Below are 20,133 nucleotides of genomic sequence, written 5' to 3' on the forward strand. Positions count from 1 at the left end.
GGGCTGGAGTGTGCCTGCTAACGTAGCTAATACAGGCATGGTTTCAAGATCCAGAATAAAGCTCTGTTTCTTTTGCCACAAACCTGGCCACCTGATTGCTCACTGTTCAAAAGCCAACTCAAAGCAAAATCGATCTGCTTTCAAAAGAGTGAACTGTGGTTCACAAACAGGCAAAGTTGCCAGTCCTAGGCAACAATTGGAGCATAATTGCTCAGTGGTGTCATTTGGTGAATTTTAGAGGTCACCTAATTATGAGATGCCACCTGTTGACAATCTTTCGGGTCCAGATGACCTGCAGTGTGACACACTGTGTACAACACAAACATTCAAACCTGCACCTCTGGCTAACCAGCATACCTGTCGCCATGACCTAGCGAAGAAGCGTCTGAAAAGTGAAAGGCCTTTTAGCTATTCGCTGGGTTCTCCATATGTGATGGCTCAAAAAACACCTGGCTGTCACTTTGGACACTATTTTGAGGGACTTGAGCCAACCCTGTTCAGTGTTTTCAACCCATCAAAAAGGTCAGTTTTGGCAGGCTATGCCTAACCGTTATTATGGTGCATAGTAAGTGATATGTTTAAAAGTTGGGTAGGACATTCTGTGACAGACCACTGGTTTGTATTTATGGGAGGGGGTGTTACGGCCCTAGCTGGGCCCCCTGATACTGCCCTTGTGTGGGCGTGGTGTTTTTCTCCGCCTCCTCCTCTCTTGCTCCACCCCTCTGTCTCTCTCTTGCTCTTTTTTTATACATATATATCCTGTCGCAGATCATTTGAATAACAGAGAAATTAAGACATAAGATTTGTATTATTTTATAATTGATTAAATTCAATATCTCAAACCAAACACTGCATATTTTTATGGGTGCTGCAAATATAAACAAAGCTTATAGCAAAAACACATTCACTGCATATTACAACAATTATACAAACATATAAAGAACATTTAGCTTTTTTTCTCCCCCTCAAAATAGTCCTCATAAACACAAAAACCCTCCAGTTTACATAAGGTGACTTGGTAACGTGAACAAAAAAATCCCAGCCTCCGATGTGGTCGCTCTTCTCGGTCAGGAAAAGCTTCACAGAAGACTTCCACATCCTCCAATCAACATTATGGAATCCCAATAAAATAAACTGTTTTGAGCTCCCGCTCGGAGGTCAGCATTTTCTTTTCCCTCTCGATTTTCTTTTTCTGGAGTCACCTTGATGACTCTTCTAGCTTTCATGTGGGGCCGTAACACTGGCTGTGTTTCAATCACACACGACCGTGTGTGCGCTGAGCGTGGCTGCTCGTGTGTGTCTCGTGCAGTTAACATTCTCCTGCTGTCGTGGTTTTTGGGCTCTTGGTGGAAAATCATCTGCGTCTGTAAACCTTTCACATATCCAAAGGTGCACGCTAGTCTGTGGAGTCCTCAGAGGCGTCCCGTATGCTCGTAGAGTCCCTGAACGCCTCGCCGTGCTGCGTGGGCGCTCTTCTTCTCTATTTCTGGACACATGAGTCATCTTCACTCATGTTATACAATAGAAAGTTTGGGGCTGTGCTGCAGCGCGTACAGGAACCTGCTGGAGGTGCAGCTGTGAGCTAACGGCTGCGTTCGCTCTAATCTGAAGGTTTGTGTTGCAGCTTCAGCTCCTCTGCGTCTGCCGCAGAGACGCTGGACGCCGTGATGGTGAGGAGTTTGATTCATTGTCTTCTCGTTGCTTCGCGGTGTGAGGCCGTCGCCTTGAGTGCAGACAAACACTGCAGAGCTGTCACTGTCAGCGCGCTGAGGTCTGAGGGAGCCTTCGATTTTCCAGAGATCTGATTGGTCAGTCGGCGGTGGTTTTGTACCTGCTGACCTCTGACCTCAGATCAGAGCAGGTTAGGTGTGCAGCATGACCCTGAACCTGTCACAGCAGATGGGTCCGCCCCTCCCTGAGCGTGCTCCAGTTTTTTGTTCCTACTCTCACCGAGTGCTCGCTCCCGGGAGCTCGTCTGATTGTCTCGTTGTATTACTGTGAAGCAGCAGCTTCCAGCTGTCACCCTCTGAGGGTCTGAGTCAGGGGGCGGGGCTCCTGACGCCTAACGTGACTTCAGGGACATGTTGTGGTGTTCTGGGCTCCAGTTTAATCCTCGGGTTGTAAAAGTGCAGCCTGGTCCTTTAATACCACGACGGAGGCCTCGGCTCTTATCTGCGAGTGCAGCAGGGGGCCGAGGAGGCGACGGGGGGCTGTCGATGCTGTGAGGATGAGGCAGGGGGCGGAGCTGCAGGCCTTTAGGCTGCAGGAATTTTAAGTGTCGGCTGATATCCTGCAGCCGGACGAGCTTCAGAACAACACGTTCAGAACGACCCCGACGCTTCACAGTGACCTGTTTTTATTCCACACAGCTGCAAATCAAACCTGTCACATGATCAAATAAAATATGGCTTCCTTAAAACAGCGAGAGAGAAGGACAGAAGGAATGAGTTAATGTTAAAGGAAAGGAAACTAGGACAGGAGGGATGGAAACAGGAAGCATGGAGAGGAAGGGAGATAAGCAAGGCAAGGGAAAAGAAAGGAAGGAGGTAGGAAATGGATAAAGGTGACAAAGAAGGAAATAAGAGTGTAGAGAGGGAAGAAAACAGTTAAAGAATCAAAGAAGGAGAGAGGGAACAGGGTGGAAAAAGAGAATTGAAGGAAAGGGGGTAAGGAAAGAATGAGAGATATAACGAAGGAAACAGAAGTTTGGAAAGGAAATAGAAAACTTTAAGGAAGAGATTAAAAGGAAAGGAGGGAGGAAGGTAGCAAGAGAAGGAAGTGAGATAAAAGAGACACCAGCAAGGAAGCAAGGAAGGAAGGACAGAGCCTGCATAAAGACACACGAATAGATCTGGCAGAAGAAGGGATGAAAGGAGGAGGTAGGGAATAAGTAAAGGATATGAAGCAAGGAAAGAAAGGGGACAAAAACAAAATGTTGGAGAAGGGAGAAAGGATGTAGGAAATAAAAAGGAAGCATGAATGGTAGAGATTTGGCAAAAAACAAGAAGAAGATGAAATGAAGAAGGGAATAGGAAAGGGAGGAAGGAAGGATGAGTCTGGGTCTGTTCGGGGCAGAGCGTCAAATCTCCGCCTCAGAAACCTCACGAGGATCGGAGGCGAGACAGACGCTGGCGGGGCGCCGTAAAAACCAGCGTTTCCTGTTTGGTTTTATTAGTTTATCAGGAAAACGAATCCAAACTTTGACGTGAAGACGCAACAAAAACAGCTGATTTCATCTCTTCTTCTGCTGGAAATAAAGAAACGTTTAAACTTCCTGTCAGATCAAACACGCCACAGACACTGTGATGTCATCCACATCGGCCAATGAGAGCAGCCGTTACATAAACGATGATAGGCTGGGTGTGGTCACGTCTCTGTTAGCGGAGATAAGACGCTGCCAACACACACACACACACACACACACGCCCGTTCAGCTATCTTAGTGAGGACCTTCATTGACAGCTTGCCATCCCCAGTGTGTGAATGTGTGGATGACTGAATGTGGAAAGCGCTTTACAAATACAGGCCATTTACCATAATGCTTTCCCTAGCCCCTTACCCTAACCATTAAAAATGAATGCCTAACCATAAACCTGACCATAACTTAATTGTAACACTAAAACCACATTCTGAGCCTCAAAAAGGCTTCAAACTTGTGTCCTCACACGTGACTGTTGGTTCTGGTTAGAGATGGCACGATACCACTTTTTTATGTCCGATACCGATATCATAAATTTGGATATCTGCCGATACCGATATGAATCCGATATTGTGTTTTTTAATCAATAAAACTGTTTTTTGCCACATTTTGTATAAGTTCATACTCAAGTTAAAAAAAAAAACACTAAAGCTATTCTGTTAAACCTGTATGTAAAAAATACACTGCACCCAAAATATTTCATAGTTCAGCAAAACTGATCAATGTAATAAACTTAAACCTGCTCCATCCTCCCTATTCTGGTATTTTAAAGAGTACTTAGCAGAAATATTAAGCAACCTAACTAATAGGGTTGCAAACTCCCAGCAAAAAAATAGGGAACCCCCCCCCACCTCATGATGCTTAATCGACGTAATCAACTTTAATTTGATGCAGGGTGAAAACAAATGCACAGAAATAAATTATTTTTCAAGAATAATTAAATAGATTCAACATCTTTCTTCAACAGAACTGCAGACTGCACAGATGGTACCTTCCCAAAGGAAAAAGTACTATAGCTTACTAGGGTATATTAGACTTAACAGTTACTATATACAGTAATGGACTTCTATAGATTTTACATCAGATTAAAACTTTGGGTGTAAGATTCAGATAATTATTTATTAAAAGCTCGACATTTTAAATGAGAATAAGAAAGAAAAGTATGTCTTTGTGCCCCCTTTTCCCTGTTCATGCCCTATCGGCCGCCCTGGCTAAACTTTGCTAGATCCGCCCCTGCACAGTTACCAGCCGTCAGCTGCGTAGAAAAAGATCCTGGAGTAGAAAGTTATATTAAATACATTCTAACATCAGCTTATCAAGCTTAAACGTGCTGCTGTTGTTTATCCACTGGTTTCCTCTTTCTGGTGCAAAGTGGGCCAAAAACAAACAAGAGAGACGGACTCGCAACAGAAAAGCCGATCAGCTGATCACTGATCAGTTTCATGATTGAAGTAGCAGCAGGAGAGAGAGAAAGAGAGAGAGGCAGTCGCTCCATATATCGGTTGTTAAGCTTAACGCTGGAATGCTTTACAAACATTCAGAGATGAACTTACACACTTGCTTTACTTCTCTCTGGGATCACTTCCTCGGAGATGAAATGCTGGTTTGGTAGCGAGGATATCCGAGCCAGTAATTTACGTCAGTATCTGACCGATACCGATACGTAATATCGGATCGGTCCGTCTCTAGTTCTGGTATAGTAGAATGCAGATTTCAGTCCTGACAAAGATAGCTAGACAGGAACACACACACACACACACACAGCTGCTGTCACTGTTTTGGGATTTTGTGAAACTTTACTTTCAGATTCTCGGCCAATCAGCAGCCTCCTCAGTGCGCTGTTATCCACACCCGCCCTTGTTCTTGTCCTATCCGGATGTTTCTTCAGCAGATGTGAGCCTTGTTTTTGCTCCGTCTCTTTGTTATTGGTGAATCCTGACCTCTGACCTTAGCTGAGCCGAGCGAGGCCTGCAGGTCTGTTCTGGGTTCTTCTGTGAGCTCCTGGATGAGTCGTCGATAAAAACGGTTGTGGAATAGACGACAGTGACCTCGCAGCAGCCGTGTTATTGATCGAGCAATGTCATTAAAAGTAATGTGAGTAATAAAAACAGCTGCTATAAAGGAGGAAATTCCCCACAGAGACCGGTCTGTGTATCAGGCTGTTTAACATGGGAGTCTATCGCTGTATCCCAGTTCAGGGTCTGCAGCCTTAAAGGCCGCATTTTAAGGCCGATTACGTCACAGCGACGTGACGAAGGCTGTCCCAATTCAAAGGCTGCTCGAAATGCGGCCCTCAAATGCGTCCTTCATTTCCCTGAATTTTAAGGACGTGGCGGTGTAGACTTCGTGGCCCAACATATCCCAGAATGCATAGCGCGGCGGTGGGTGTGGATAATTTTGCCGAAAAAAAACGGCGGATGAGGGGCGGCCGAAGAGTAAACTTTAAGTAAGTACTGAATATTATGTCACTTATTTATGTGCAAATGTTTAATAACGAAGAACATTAAAACATTCCTGTTGGCCACATGTTGGCAAAGTTATGTGACATTAGTGACGTTTGTACTAACTTGGTTTTAAAGCCTTTACTTTAAAATATACGCCGTTCAATAGCTGAGCTTAATCTTACCGAGAATGATCAAAGCTCATGTAGAAACAAACAAACAAATGAACAAAAGATTTTCTCCTTCATTTCTGTCAAACAAAGCTGTATGACACGCTTCCAGCTGTTAGTATCATGGTTGCTAGGCAACCTGGGCAGCGCAACGGAGGCTAGACCGTCCCATTTCACAAGCCTCGCACTTCCGGCCTTAGCGGTCTTTCAGTACGCGGCCCTTGAGGATCGTTGAGGCTGCGTACTTTAAGGCTGCAGACCCTGAATTGGGATACAGCCATCGGGACTGACTCGCTGCTGCCCCTGCTGGACGTCAGAGGAACTGCAGGCTTTGGTGCTTCAGTGTTGGTTTCATTCTTTAGCCCTGAAGTTGCTGCTCAGTCTCTGAATCTTCTTTAAACACGTCTTCTTCTCTGTTAGATGAGTTGGTGTATCTGCTGACGTTTAGAGTCCGACTTCTTTCACTGGGAGCTCAGTGGATGTTTGAGGACCGTGAAGCTGTGACTCTGCACTTTTCAGGGTCTGACCCACTTCCTGCATCACGACTCGACACGAGGTGGGTCGTCGGTGTGGCTCTGAAACTGCAGCTTTTGATTGGATTGTTTTGTGCACCAAATGCATGGGACTCTTCATGTGGTTCTTTTACACATTTATTTGTGTCATTGCCTCAAAAGTTCAGACAGGAAGTAGTTCCTTTGAGTTGTTTGTAGTTGGTGGATGTGTTTGTTGTTTATTTCTGACTGCACAGCTCAAAATAAGCCTGCCAGTGGTCTTCTGTCTGAAACAAGCTGTTTTAGCTCCTCCCCCTTTAAGCCACATTTCTACTGATTGGCCACCACTCTCAAACAGATTTGAGCAGCAGGTGAGTGCGTCACGTGCCTTCATAAGAATATACTTTTCTTTAAGACCAACAGCAGAAATGCAGGATTCTGATGGAGGAACCAACGCAGAGTCCACACTGAAAGGTGTTGGATTCATACCTGTGTTCATGTTAAACACACGTATGTCAAACTGCAGCCTTCAGTGTCCACATACTTCTGGTCCTGGTTGTATGAACAGTCACTAACAACCATGAGGTCATTAATAATTAGCATCACTGAGACGGTCCTCTGCAGCTCTGGGCTTAAAAATGGCTCCAGTGACATAAAGAGATGCTGCAGAAACATTTATTCCATTAAATATTACAGACGCGCTTCTGTGCACTTGTTTCTTCTTTCTCGCGCTCTGCAGACGTTTAAGGACGAGTGATTTGTCTGGAAACGAGAAACAAAGTCACCGGCTCGCTGACCTCCTCAGCGGTCGTCTCTTCTTCTCTGACTCTTTGTGTTTGGATGTAAATTATTGGGCTGATTTCTCTGAGGGGGTCGTTAGTGCCGGTCACCGGCTTATTACAAACAAACTGGGCCCCGGAGAACAAGCCTCCTCTGATGCACATCTAAACCTGCCATTTGTGTCGACAGCATCTTTTATGTGAGCCGGGTTGCTGCTCGGTGCTGCATTCACCTAAAAGTCCTCAGTAAGACAAACAGAAGTTTTCCTACACAGTCTGAATTCTTCTGTTGCCTCGTTGCTTCGAGGCGTCTCACAGCTCCGACGCCGCCACATTTAGCACCAGCTCACAGTCCTGCGGCGGCCCGCTCAGGTCGCTGATGTTGCTGAGAGGACAGCTAACGTTCGTATCTGTCGATTAATGCGATTGTTTCGGTGTCAGTAACGAGTGTGACATCCTGGTGTGCCAGTCTCTGCTGCGAGCTGTGGAGCGTGTGCTCCCCTTCCTCCCGTCGTGTTTTCCATCCAGATGAAGGGAAGTAAAGACAAACAGATGCAGGAGGCGGTTTTCTTGGACTCTCTGCAGGAACTTAGTTTGATTTAAGCTCTCAGGCAGAGCGGCCGGGTGGGGTTTACCTGAGGCCGTGACCCCTGCTGTGTCACGGTGGTCCGATGGTGGGCGGTCCGCGTCGGTGCAGCATCTCTCTTTGTTTCTCTCTCCCACATTTGTGCCAGACGATTGGACGGCCATGTGCGGTAACCTAGCAACCCCTAGATATCTCCCAGCATTCCTCTGAGTTATCTCCCGTGTGTCCCGGCAGACCTACAGAGCAAAAGAAACTCCCCCTCAGCCCGCAGGAGGCTGCGTTCGCTGTCTGCACCCACGGTAGGACAGCGGGCCGTCTTCGAGGATTTCATTTCCAAGTTCATCACCTGCCCGCATCATCGCTTAGCAACGACACAACGTGAGTCTGAAAATAGACGCAGAGCCTCAGCGTGAAGCTCCGCCTCTGCTCAGAGGTCCATTCAGATATTCGGAGGACTTTCCCCCCGATGATGGGTCACGCATGAACTGGCTGCATTTCTATTTTTAGTCCCTCACCTGCCGCCAGGCCTGCGCTCACCTGTCTGCTGCAAACACGTGAATCTGAAGGAGGCTGTCCGTCCTCCGTCCTCGGAGCTCTCAGGCTCATTTGTCTCGTTCTCTCTTGTTTCTGCTGCTTCTTCTGAAATCACATCTTTGGTTTTGTTCCAGGAGACGCTGAGCTGATGGATTCGTGGTCCTGAGAAGGAAATCGGCAGAAATCGAACATGTAAGTTGATGTTTTTTAATAAAGATCTTTAAATTGTTGCTGGTCTGACGTGTCTGTCAGTTTATTACAGAGGTGATCCATCACAGTGATCGGCACACACTGACTGAGCTGATACCTGACTCCTCCACCTTATTGATCACAGTATTGATCACCAGGAGTCCTAGACTGTAATTAAACTCTCTCCAGAGACACTGATCTCTTTCTTGCCTTGAATTTGCTTTTTAATAAATGAAGGTCAGAGAGTGAACAACAAGCAACAGCTTGGTTATCAAACTGCATCCAGCTTTGAATGGGAGCATCACACAGACTCAGATACCCTCTAAACACCAACATCCAATGAAAATCCTAGAATTTATGTCAAAGGAACCGGAGCTCCGCCTTCCTGGACACTCTGTTAGCAGCCATATTATTGGTCACATGATGTCATTAAAAAGCTCCGAAAGGCTCCAACAGCACGAACACGGTCCACAGGTCCAGTTCAGGTGAAGCTAGCAGACAGCTAGCAGCTACAGCCGCCTGTCAGCCAAAGAGGCCCCTGCTGCCCCTGCTGGATGCTGGAGGAACTGCAGGATTTGATGCTCCAGCGTTAGCTTCATTCAGGCCCAGAGGTCCCTGCCTGGTTTCACTCTGCTTATTCATCATCATCAGTGATACTGGACACCAGCAGAGATCAATACTGGGAGGGAGGATGGGTCAGAGATCGCCCTGTCTGAACAAAATCTGTGAATCCCATCATAGAGATACACGATACGTCTTTATTGATTCAGCTCAAAGTCTCGTTCACATCACAAACCTCCTTTCAACAGAGACCCGGCCAAGAGTGCAGCAGCACCCTAACAGTTATACATATTATACATGTTGTAACGTGGAGACACAAATATAGAGACGACATCTGGATGGTCACACAGACCGTGACGTGGGCTTAAAACGGGCTTCAAATCCTCCATCGTCAACACTGCTGTGGATTATCCCAGGAACCAGGGCAGCGTCTGGAAAAGCTCTTTTTACCTGATTCTGTTCTGACTTTAAACCCAACTTAAGCTGAGTTTAATGGGACAGAACAACATCAGAGGATTTTCAACTCTGAAGGATATTTATATATATATTTCCACTCCGGGTAGAGGACGTGAAAACTTCCAGAAACTTCTTCAGAAATGATTTAGAAATGTGAAAGTCTGAATCATGTCTGATGTAATTGGTGACAAACTGAGTAAATGTTGACAAAAATGTAATTTTATAGTTTTGAAACTGCTGATAAAGATTAAGAATACTTATTTAAAGCAAACTTTTTGTTATTATTCAATCTGAGAACTTCATGTGTTAATTTACAGATTTATAAACGTACAAAAGTCTCACTGTTTACAGTTTCCTGCTGCATCTGATTATATTGGTGAGAACCAGTAAAAGTCTTCATGAAGTATCCAGAGTTTGAGTTTGAAGATTAAGTGTTAATATTATGTTCATGAGTTTGTCCCAGCGTCACCTCTGTTTGTGTTTCAGGTGCTGAAGAGACCCGAAGACGAACAGACATGATCCCTTTATCTCCCTGAGGTAACCCCACACACACACACACACACACACACACACACACACAGACACACACAGACACACACACACACACACACACACACTCTGCTGGCTGACCGCTTGTTACCCAGGTTTCCTTGCTCATGTGTTTGTGTGTGTGTGACAAAGCTGTGGACTCTGGAATAATCCCTTTGTGTCCGTCGGCCACGTCAGACAATACAGGACTGGAAACCCTGCAGCTGCTGCAGAGCGCTGAGTGTCCACTCAGTAACCTGACAGCACGCCGTCATTTAGAGCTCATTTCATTTGTGATCCCAGTGCAGAGGCCCTGGGCGTGGTCAGCCTAGCAGCTGTAGCACAGCGGTCTCCTGCACATGCTCTGTGAAGGCTGCTGTTAAACAGATAACGGCTGGTGAGCAATGAGTCTGAATGACTTTCAGAGCCATGTTTGTTTCTTTAAAGCGTCTTTTTCTGCATTTCCCTGATTTATAAGGCTTGATCATTAGATAATGAGCCCCTCTGCAGGCTTTCTGGAAATTGGGAGGTGTGTTGTTTTAGCCGGAGGATGAGGGATGCACCAAGGCCCAGGACAGGATAGAGAAGGATCCACAGGGTCACAAATAAGAAACGAGGTGTGAATCTCGTGCCCTCGTATGGTTTGTGTCTCACAGCCCTGACACGTGGAGGCGTTCCCCACGCCGGGGGTTATTCACTGTTCGTATCAGCGCGAGGCTCTGCTCAGTGTCGGCCTTTCTATCACAGACAGAAACACTGATGCACAGCAGCACACAGTAAAAGAACAAAAAAGGAGATTGTTGTCAGACTCATGTTTCATGTGTGGACCAGAGCAGCTGTTACACGTGCTGATGTGAGAAAGGTTGGTGGAAAGTTTCCCATGATGCCTCACTCTTTCTGGCCTCTCCTGCTTTGCCATGCTGAAACGTCTGACTTGTTATTCTTTATTTAACATCATGTTTTGTGTGTCTCCTTCAGGAACTGACCAATCAGTAGTCAGGATGATGCCCAAGGTAAACCACACCTTTCTTTTGCTGATAGTTGTCGGGGGGGGGGGACCGTGTTGTTGAGATGCTGCAGCATGGCGATGTTTCTGCTGAATGATCACGATGCTCAACAATAAAAACCAACAAGCGTCCTGCTGGTGGTTCAATAACGATGTTCCTCCACATGAGAAGCGTGTCAGCTTAAAGATGAGTCGATGTTTGGTGTTGAAGTCCAGAGGTGCACGAGGAGGCGATGCTGAAGGGAGGATTGGCCAAATTTACATCTGGGGTGGTTTTTAATTTAACAAATAAAGTTACAGAACTTTTCAATTCCAGCTTGGAAATAATAAAGCTGACAGAAGAAGCAGAACAGTGAGGACGTTTCTCCTGCTCCTTTAGGAAGGAAAGGTTCGAGTTAGGCTCTGGGTAAGAGGCAGTAATAGTCCTCACAAAGACACAAGTACAAGCGTGTGTGTGTGTGTGTGTTAGCAGCAGCTGGCGCAGACGTCTCCGGGGAGTGTGTTGTCGCTCAGAGGCACCAGCGTCCCAGGATCCCCTGCTGCTGCCATCGTGGTGAGATAAACACACCGTGATCGCGCTCTTGTACCCTTCAGATTAATCTGGAGGTAATAATCTGTAATCCCCCCCCCTCTCCCCAGGCCAGAGTGGAGGACGGGGTTATCGGCTATAAGGACTTGGCAGCCTTACCGAGAGACAAAGCCATCCTGGACATCGAGAGACCCGATCTGATGATCTACCAGCCGCACTACAGCTACAGTCCTCTGGAGGTGACGTCTCCCTCCGTTCATAGTTCAGAGATTCCTGCTAACAGCTACACTGGTGCTCTCTGGACGTCCCGCCTGATGGGGGCGCTGTTTAGATGAGGCCCCGTGTGGAGCTCTGGCCTGGAAACATGTTCTCTAATATTATCCTGTTTCAGCTGAAGAGGTGGAGCCGATAGCTCCAGTTTGTCATTATTAGCGTGTTCTAACGTCACTGCACCTCAAACCATTTCCCAACCAACCACCACAGTCAGCTGCGTCTTCTGCACGTCTGCTGGAGTTATTGTTTCAGGAAACTGTAACAATAACTGTAAAACATCCTGTAAAACTGAAGCACATCACTGATGCTGGATTTGTAAAACAAAACAAGACAAAATTATTTATTGTTGTTTTTTGTCTTAATGATTATTTTAGCCGTTTAGCTTCATTCACTCCTTTTTAGTGAGGACCGTCTCGTGGGCGCCCCCTAGGTGAACTGCAGCCGGTGGGACTGGCAGGAGGAGACTCTGGAGCGGGTGGTGGCCGTATCATTGTTTAGTCATCGCGACTGTTTCTTCTTCACAGCTACAGATACTAAATCTCAGATGTCCTCTTAGTGCATCTTTTGGTTGCTGGTTTGACTTTTCACAAGCAGCACGGCTCCGACATGCAGCTCAGAGACGACTGAGACGGATTAGAAGTCTTAATTCTGAATGAGCAGGCGTATGTAGAAGCTATTATTTAACTTTGAGTTATTTAAATGGTGCAAATTTACTAAAAACTAAGTAAAGTGCAGATCCTGCTGGTTTCACTGTCCTTATAATGCAGCGTGTGATCAGATGTTTTCTTATTAGATTTGTTCACAGGAAACTACAGAAGCATTTAGCATCTACAGGGTCGGTTTGTAAAGTCCTGTTGTTCCATAGTTTCTTCTCGGTGCTTCCGGGACCTTTGTAGCTCAGCGCAGAGCCGGAGTCGTGGAAACCAGACGGCGTGGCAGCAGGTCGCTGCTCTGACAGTCGGCTGGTTAGCTCTGCGTCTGGCTGCAAACACGGACATCAATCTGCTGCTTAGAGAGCTGACAGCTCATGAAAACAGCTGAGCCCAGTGTGTGCGTGTGTGTGTGTGATTGTATTTTGTGGTGCAGATTGGGTCAGACAAAGAGAGATTGTGTGTCAGAATGCTTTTTGTGTTTTGTGTGCTGCACCTTCTTTCATCTGTTTTGTGGGGTTTTCGGTTGTTTTCCTGTTTTTGACTGTCCAGCACAGCGATCAGTGATTTCAGTCACAGTCTTGTGGTTACTGCAGACTGATGACTGAAACAAACAAAAGGCACTTTTTAAGCTCTGCTGGGCAATGATGAGCCTCGCAGCTGAAGCTGATTCTGCACAAAGTCAAAACTTTGTGTCATGACACACGTTTGCTTTGCTGCAGCTGTTGTCACAGCATTCAGACTGCACAGGTCAGAGTCTCCCCTGAAAAAGCTCCCGTTTGTTTTTAACAGCAGAGCCAGCCGAAGGAGGAGACTTCAACAAAGAGCTAAATGCTAAATGTTGATCATCTGCATATAAATGCACATTTACCTAAATGCGCCCCCTGCTGGGAGCCTTGTGGCCACTGTTTAAGTGCAAAGACTGAATTCTTTAAAGGAATCTGATTTCGGAGCTTCAGGTCTTCGTCTGCACTGCTGTCATCATCCAGCTTTTCCTTTACTCTAAACAAATGCTTCTCTGATTTATGCTTCACATCACGTTACCGTGAAGCATTTCTGTGTCTGGATTTAATCGTTGGGTGTAAAGAACACTGCCACCTTCAGGTCAATGTGTAAATTGCAACGTAATCCTCTAGAATTTACATTTGGTGCAATCGTTTAAAAAAAGAAACGACTTCAGTGTCAGAAGCAGAGTTTGTGTGTTTGTGGAGCTTCGTCTTCATTCTCTAAATCTATTTTTAGCTTCAAGCGTTTCATCTATTTTTGCTTTTTTCTCCACAGAGGTCCTTGTCTCCTCGCTCCATCTCTCCTCCTCCCTCCCCAGAGGTAAGACCCCCCCCCCCCCATTCTTTCTTTACATATCATCATATAGTTTATCTTAGTTTCTTCCTGTTTACACTCAGAGACCTCTGCAACACAACAAGCACTAGTGATGAGGTCAAAGGTCAGATCAGAGCCCTACAATGAAAGTGTGATATTATGGAAATGCAGACAATATAGGGTCTCATGACAGAAGCAGATCTCAGATGCTTTGTGGGCGTGTGACTGTGTGATGGGTTGTTATTAGCACACTGACACATCGTCCTGTTGTTGTCTCAGACCAGCTTCTATGAAAGTGATCCTGACGCTGAAGCATCTCAACATTAATGTGGTTCTGTTGGCATGTTTAAAGAGGTTTTAGTCAGGAACATAGTGGAGCCTCAGAAATGATGATGTCAGCGAGCAGGTCGTATACATAACATCCCAGTGGTCACTGAGAAGGTTTGATGCTTCTTTTACAGGTTTCAGCTTCTAAACAACCTTTCGAACATTTTAGGGATGATGTGTGTGAAGTTCTTTGTTTGAGGCTTACGAGGCTGCAGTAGTCGGTTCGGACGGCATCCTTCCAGGCATACTCAGATTACTTATAGTCATATTTTGGGTAGCTCTTCTTCACACTGACTCTGTTGGTCATTTAGAGCATTGACGAGGGGCGTCCTAAGAGTCACTGCGTTTCTTTTAAGGCTGTAAAGTGTTAGTTCAAGGAATCCTCAAGGTGGTTGAAGTCATGTGAAGTAGTTTCTCATAAGTTATCTTTAAACGAGGTCTAGTTATCAATCAGGAGATCCTAAAGGTCTCTTAGGTGCTTCTACTAGCACTAAAAGAGGTTCTTTGGTTAATGAGGGACGACCGTGTCTTCAAGGTTTACTCTGTAAAGGTTCAAGAGGCCTCTAATTCTGATTGAGGACCATTAAGTAGTGGTAGTAATGGAGGAGGTCTTGCTTTGATGGTCGTGTTGATGCAGTTGGCATCATGTCTTAGAAAGTCCTCATGGGGATGCCCTGCATGTTCATTAGAAGGTTCTGAGGAGGATCATCGGCTCTGCCTTCACATTTCCCCACCGACACGCTTTTAAAATACCGTCCTCTGTGTTTCCAGAATCTGTCCAAGGAGACAAGGGAGTGGCTCGAGAGCCGATCACCTGCAGGGTCCTCGCCTGGTTCCACCATCCCGAGCACCAGAACCCACAGCACACACACCCCATCAACGCCAAACACACCAACCACACCCAACACACACTCGTCTGGTACTGTGAAGAGCACCGTGCAGCATTTCCACAGGCCAGGTAAACACAAGCTTCCACAAGCCGGACTCACCCCACTGACTGTACTGTACTGTACTGAAGGGTGCAGATGTAGCTCCATCAGCTAGGTTTTCACCCAGTTAGCAACAGCATCTCCATCAGGTGACTTATTTCTTCAAACACGTGTGTTTACCCTGTGGGAGGGGCTACAACGAGAAATTCAGAGATTCCCAGATGAGCTTCAGTGATTCGTCAGCACAGCATCCACGTCTGAGACGTGTTAGCCGCTAATGTCAGGACCAGAAAAGACAACTATTGGGATTATTAGTTGATTTGTGAGCAGTGAAACTGAATTAGAGTTTGTGCACACAGACCGCTTCCAGATGCTGATGACGTTTGGTCCACATCTGGAGTTCTCTCTGTCCCACTGTGCTGACTCAGAGAGTCCAGTTTGCACCGTACATGCACCACCAGTCAGGTGTGTTGTGATACTTGGACCACACGTCATTAACCAACGAAAAGATCTGCACCTGAAACTCAGTCAGACCCAAGAAGTGCAACAAGTCCCAGATGTGCCGTCCTCTGGAGCTCATGTTCACCCTGTAAACCAGTAATTATTGTTTATCAAGCAAAGAAGAGCACAGGTGTCACACATGTGATTTTATTGTTTTCAGAAAATGGTACCAACATCTACAAGAAGCCTCCCATCTACAAACAGGGTGAGTCACTGAGGTTCGAATTGATTTCAGAATAAAAGCTGCAATAAATGTATCGCTGAACATAATGAAAACAGAGCGAGTGAATGTGGGTCAGCCGCTGTCCTGTAAACAGCACGCCTCCTTTCACTGTGTTTAATCTGCTTTAACATGCACTGTGTGTGCGTGTGTGTGTGTGTGTGTTTGTGTGTGCGTGCGTGTGTGCATGTTTGTGTGTGTGTGCGTGCGTGCGTGCGTGCGTGTGCGTGTGCGTGCGTGTGCGTGTGCGCGTGCGTGCGTGCGTGCGTGCGCGTGTGCGTGCGTGCGTGTGTGTGTGTGCGTGTGTGCGCGCGTGTGTGTGTGCGCGTGCGTGCGTGCGTGCGTGCGTGTGTGTGTGTGTGCGTGTGTGTGCGCGTGCGTGCGTGCGTGCGTGCGTGTGCGTGCGTGGGCGTGCGTGTGTGTGTGCGTGCGCAGATGTGTCGTCCTCTTCGGTCCCTCAGGGGAAACACATCGAGGATTTGATCATCGAGTCTTCAAAGTTTCCTGCAGCTCAGCCTCCAGACCCGAACCAGCCCTCCAAGATCGAGACCGACTACTGGCCCTGCCCCCCCTCGCTGGCCGTGATTGGTACGACCCAAACACACACACACGCTCGTGCTTTCATATCTTAGTGAGGACATCTAACTGACACGATGCCAGCTGCTCACTCTGGCCTAACTGTAACTCTGACACTAAACCACACTTTGAGCCTCAAACATGCTTCAGACTCGTCAGCATTTAGTCCCCACAACTATAGTTGCATGGCAATGATGTTTAAACAAATGCATACATACACACACTCTGATCAATGAGACGCACCTTGTGCTACATTTACAGTTCATTACGAAAGTGGGATTTTCCAGGTTTTCATCTAAAAATCACGTCTGGCTTTAAATCCTGATTATTCCTGCTTCTTGTCACGTATTCGTCTCACCGTTCCCTTGTCTCCTCTCTTCTTCTCTCCTTTCCATAACTCCTCTCCTCTCAGCAGAAAAGGAATGGAAGAGGAAGGAGCAGAAAGTCGAGGAGGAGGAGGAGGATGGAGAGCTGGATGATGAGCTGTGGGGACTCAGAAAGCTTCAGAAGCAAGAGCTGAACAAGGTGGGAGACCCGGAGCCAGCTGCAGGTGCAGATGAGCTGCAGCAGTTTCAAGTTGGTCAGGAATCACCAAAAATCACCTTCACTGTCAGAAAAGCAGGAAACGGCAAATATTCACATGCAAGAAGCTGCTTTTAAAAACTCTCACAGTACGATGAATAAAGCATGAGGACTGCTGCTGCGTCAGCTGCTGTTTGGTTGGTGGGAGACTGAAAACACTGACTTCATCATGGAGATCTGAATGTGTGCAGAGATGATCTGTGCACGGGTTAAACAGCTTTAAATGCGCTTTCACTGTCGTGTGTATCCTTTAGAGGCACGGCTCATTTCAAAATAAAAGCCACATGTTTTTCCTGAAGAGCACTTCAGCTCCGTCAGAAGCGTCTGTTTGCAGAACCGGCTGTGTCACTCTGCACGTCCCACAGACTGTATACAAAAGATGAACAACAACACGAGCCGTTATTCTGGGCACTTTGCATTTTGCTGTCTAACGTTGGCTCCTCTTTCGCCTTTTTAAAAACGAGATGTGACCACGAGAGGCTGGAGGGCGGAGTCAAACACAGAGACGTGCTAATCAGTCAAATCCTCGAATTTCTCCCAACTCAGCTGAGCTCAGTCTGCTGTGACCTCACGGCAGCCATGTTATTGGTCACATGATGTCATTAAAACACAGAGGTCCCGTTCAGGTGAAGCTTAGCAGACAGCTAGCAGCTACAGTCACCTGTGTCACCATTCACCTGTCAGTCAAACAGGCCACGCCCCTCAAACTTTAAGCCTTAATAGGATTTAAACAGGTGAGTAATAAACAGCTGTTATAAAGGAGGAAATTCCCCACAGAGACAGAACAGTCTGTGTATCAGGCTGTGAGCATGTTTAACATGGGAGTCTCTGGGACGACTCACTGCGGCCCCTGCTGGACACCAGAGGAGCTGCAGCGTGATTCTCCAGACCTGGAGGTTGATGTTTGGTCCTCCTCAGCTCTTATCGCGTGTTAGCTCGCTGCTGAAGGGTCTGCTTTGGTGGAAGGAAAACGATCCCTGCGTGAAACTGCTCGATGCATTTTTCATTATTATTGTCTTTCTACAAACATGTGCAGATGTTGGGAAGGTTACTTTTAAAATGTATTCCACTACAGATTACATGCCCCAAAATGGATTCTGTAACATATTCCGTTACATTACTCAATGAGAGTAACGTATTCTGAATACTTTGGATTACGGGGCGATGGTGGCTCAAGAGTTGGCAGTTCCTCTTGTAATTGGAAGGTTGCCGCTTCGAGTCCCGGCTCGGACAGTCTCGGTCGTTGTGTCCTTGGGTGAGACACTTCACCCGTGGTGGTCAGAGGGCCCGGTGGCGCCAGTGTCCGGCAGCCTCGCCTCTGTCAGTGCGCCCCAGGGCAGCTGTGGCTACAATGTAGCTTCATCATGTGTGTGTGGATGACTGAATGTAGTGTAAAGTGCTTTAGGGTCCATAGGGATTAAGTAAAGCGCTATAGAAAAGCAGGCCATTTACTTAATATATTATTATGCTTTTTACAACTACAAGTCGTCTTCTGTTTCTGTCTCGTGTCAGATTCAGTCCAATCTGGGCAAAATCATCCTGAAGGAGGAGCTGGAGAAGTCTGCAGCGCCTCTGAGGAGGAAAACACGCTCTTTACCAGAGCGCAGCCACAACGCCGGTACACACACACACACACACACACACACACACACACACACACACACACACACTTGACATTTTTTGCGTTAGGTACAGATTTCAGAAAGAAAATACAAAAAATACAAATAAAATACAAAGAAATATAAAATAAGTAAGATAATACACAGTATGTGATTATGGGTTTGGTTGTGGAAAATATGCAAGACATAAACTTTATAGCTTAACATAACTAGTCTACCACTACTTTGTGGAGACCAATAGTCACTCATGGTGACAAAGACGTCACAAAACCACAAAAATATCATTTAATACGAAGAAAATTTGCAAAGTTGAAGGAGTCTAAGCGCTGTTAGTAAAAGTATCTGAACCTGAAATTCTTCTGATTTTATCAGCGTCACTTTTAAGAAAGTAAAGTGAACGAGGAAGTAAATTTTCTAAACAGCAAAACATTTTTAACGTTTATCAGTTGTTGTAACTTTTGGTGCAAATTGAAAAACTGCAGTTTTAGTGTTTCAGGTTCAGATTTCAGTGAAGGCATCATGATACATCGTGGAAACAGGAAGTGATGTCACCCGGTCACAGGTGACTGTCGTGACCTTTCAGAATAAAACATCTCCAGGTGGAAGGACTGATGCACATGTTGTGTAGTGTTTCCTTTCCCCCTCACAGCCCCTCCCCTCTGCTCTGCAGGGTCCAACGCCTCCAGGTCCGTGTATTTCCCAGCGTCCTCTAAGAGCGGCCTGTCCAGGGTGAGTATCCACACACTCGCTGTGAGGTTTGACAACGAAGTCGAGTGAAGACAACAACCTGTTTGTGTTTGTTTGCAGCTGCGCTCGGCCGAGTTCAGCTCCTCGGAGAAACCCGCTGCAGGTACAAACGTCCGTCATTAAAGCTCAGGTTCAGGATTTTACAGGTGTAGTTGTACACCTGTAAAACTACACCTGTGAAGTATTTTAGCATTTGTGCTGAAAATTGAACTTGTACATCAGCACAAACGTCCATTCTCAGACTCGACTTTTTTCCTGCATCAGTGAACTCGTAACAGAAGATAATGAAACTGTTTGTGTCTCTTTGTGTCTCTGCAGGGCTTCAGGTACACTTTCCATTATTTTAACCTTGTTTGCAGAAACTCCTGATGAATAATTGGCGCCGGTGTTCATCATACTGTTTGTTTTTGTGTCAGAACGGGGACTCGAGGATGGACAGAGGGAACTCTCTTCCCAGCATGCTGGAGCACAAGGTACAGAAAGTAGAGCTGCCGAAGCTCAGGCTGCTGTAAACACGCAGTTTGGCCCAGTTCTTCTACTCTTGGATCTTTATGATGTCATAGAGGGTATCTCTGAGTGTCAGTGTGAGATAAAGAAGGATTATTATGAACTGTCACTCGTGCAAAGCTGCCCTTATAGAATAAGAATATGGAATGAGCAGGGCGGATGTATTAAACATGTCCTGTTTCCACGCGTAGTCTGAACTCGGGCGCAGCGAGCAGATAAATGTGTGAGGCTGTTTCGTCCCCTCAGCGGGACACGAGGACAATGTGGTTTTCACGTCACGTCTCCTCTGCGTGTCTGCGTCGTGCAGGTTTATCCCTACGAGGTGCTGGCGGTGACTCACAGAGGACGCAGCAAACTGCCCCCCGGTGTGGATCGGACACAGCTGGAGGTAAAAAAGTGACAAACAAATAAGT

General features: G+C 46.4%; 1 protein-coding gene across 6 annotated transcripts in view; it reads left to right on the top strand.

The window, feature by feature from the left end:
• Nucleotides 1-20,133, top strand: part of LOC146376808 (dematin-like) — a 30,811-nt gene that overhangs the window by 4,729 nt on the left and 5,949 nt on the right. For 2 of the 6 annotated variants that reach the window (XM_084947413.1, XM_084947414.1), the window contains exons 2-14: nucleotides 8,335-8,392; nucleotides 9,893-9,943; nucleotides 10,913-10,947; nucleotides 11,410-11,493; nucleotides 11,580-11,708; nucleotides 13,674-13,718; nucleotides 14,811-14,997; nucleotides 15,630-15,674; nucleotides 16,125-16,277; nucleotides 16,678-16,790; nucleotides 18,360-18,465; nucleotides 19,137-19,195; nucleotides 19,274-19,455. In XM_084947413.1, the coding sequence (XP_084803539.1) occupies nucleotides 10,936-10,947; nucleotides 11,410-11,493; nucleotides 11,580-11,708; nucleotides 13,674-13,718; nucleotides 14,811-14,997; nucleotides 15,630-15,674; nucleotides 16,125-16,277; nucleotides 16,678-16,790; nucleotides 18,360-18,465; nucleotides 19,137-19,195; nucleotides 19,274-19,336 (996 nt within the window). In that variant the 5' untranslated portion in view covers nucleotides 8,335-8,392; nucleotides 9,893-9,943; nucleotides 10,913-10,935 and the 3' untranslated portion in view covers nucleotides 19,337-19,455. Of the gene's footprint in view, nucleotides 1-6,230; nucleotides 6,367-8,334; nucleotides 8,393-9,892; nucleotides 9,944-10,912; nucleotides 10,948-11,409; nucleotides 11,494-11,579; nucleotides 11,709-13,673; nucleotides 13,719-14,810; nucleotides 14,998-15,629; nucleotides 15,675-16,124; nucleotides 16,278-16,677; nucleotides 16,791-18,359; nucleotides 18,466-19,136; nucleotides 19,196-19,273; nucleotides 19,456-19,629; nucleotides 19,687-20,027; nucleotides 20,109-20,133 lie in introns of those variants that run through there. The other 4 variants (XM_084947418.1, XM_084947415.1, XM_084947416.1 and 1 more) reach the window with 4 other exon arrangements.

The sequence above is a fragment of the Perissodus microlepis genome, chromosome 12, assembly GCF_051167445.1.
Source record: "Perissodus microlepis isolate ML-2025 ecotype Zambia chromosome 12, ASM5116744v1, whole genome shotgun sequence".
Classification (NCBI taxonomy): domain Eukaryota; kingdom Metazoa; phylum Chordata; class Actinopteri; order Cichliformes; family Cichlidae; genus Perissodus; species Perissodus microlepis.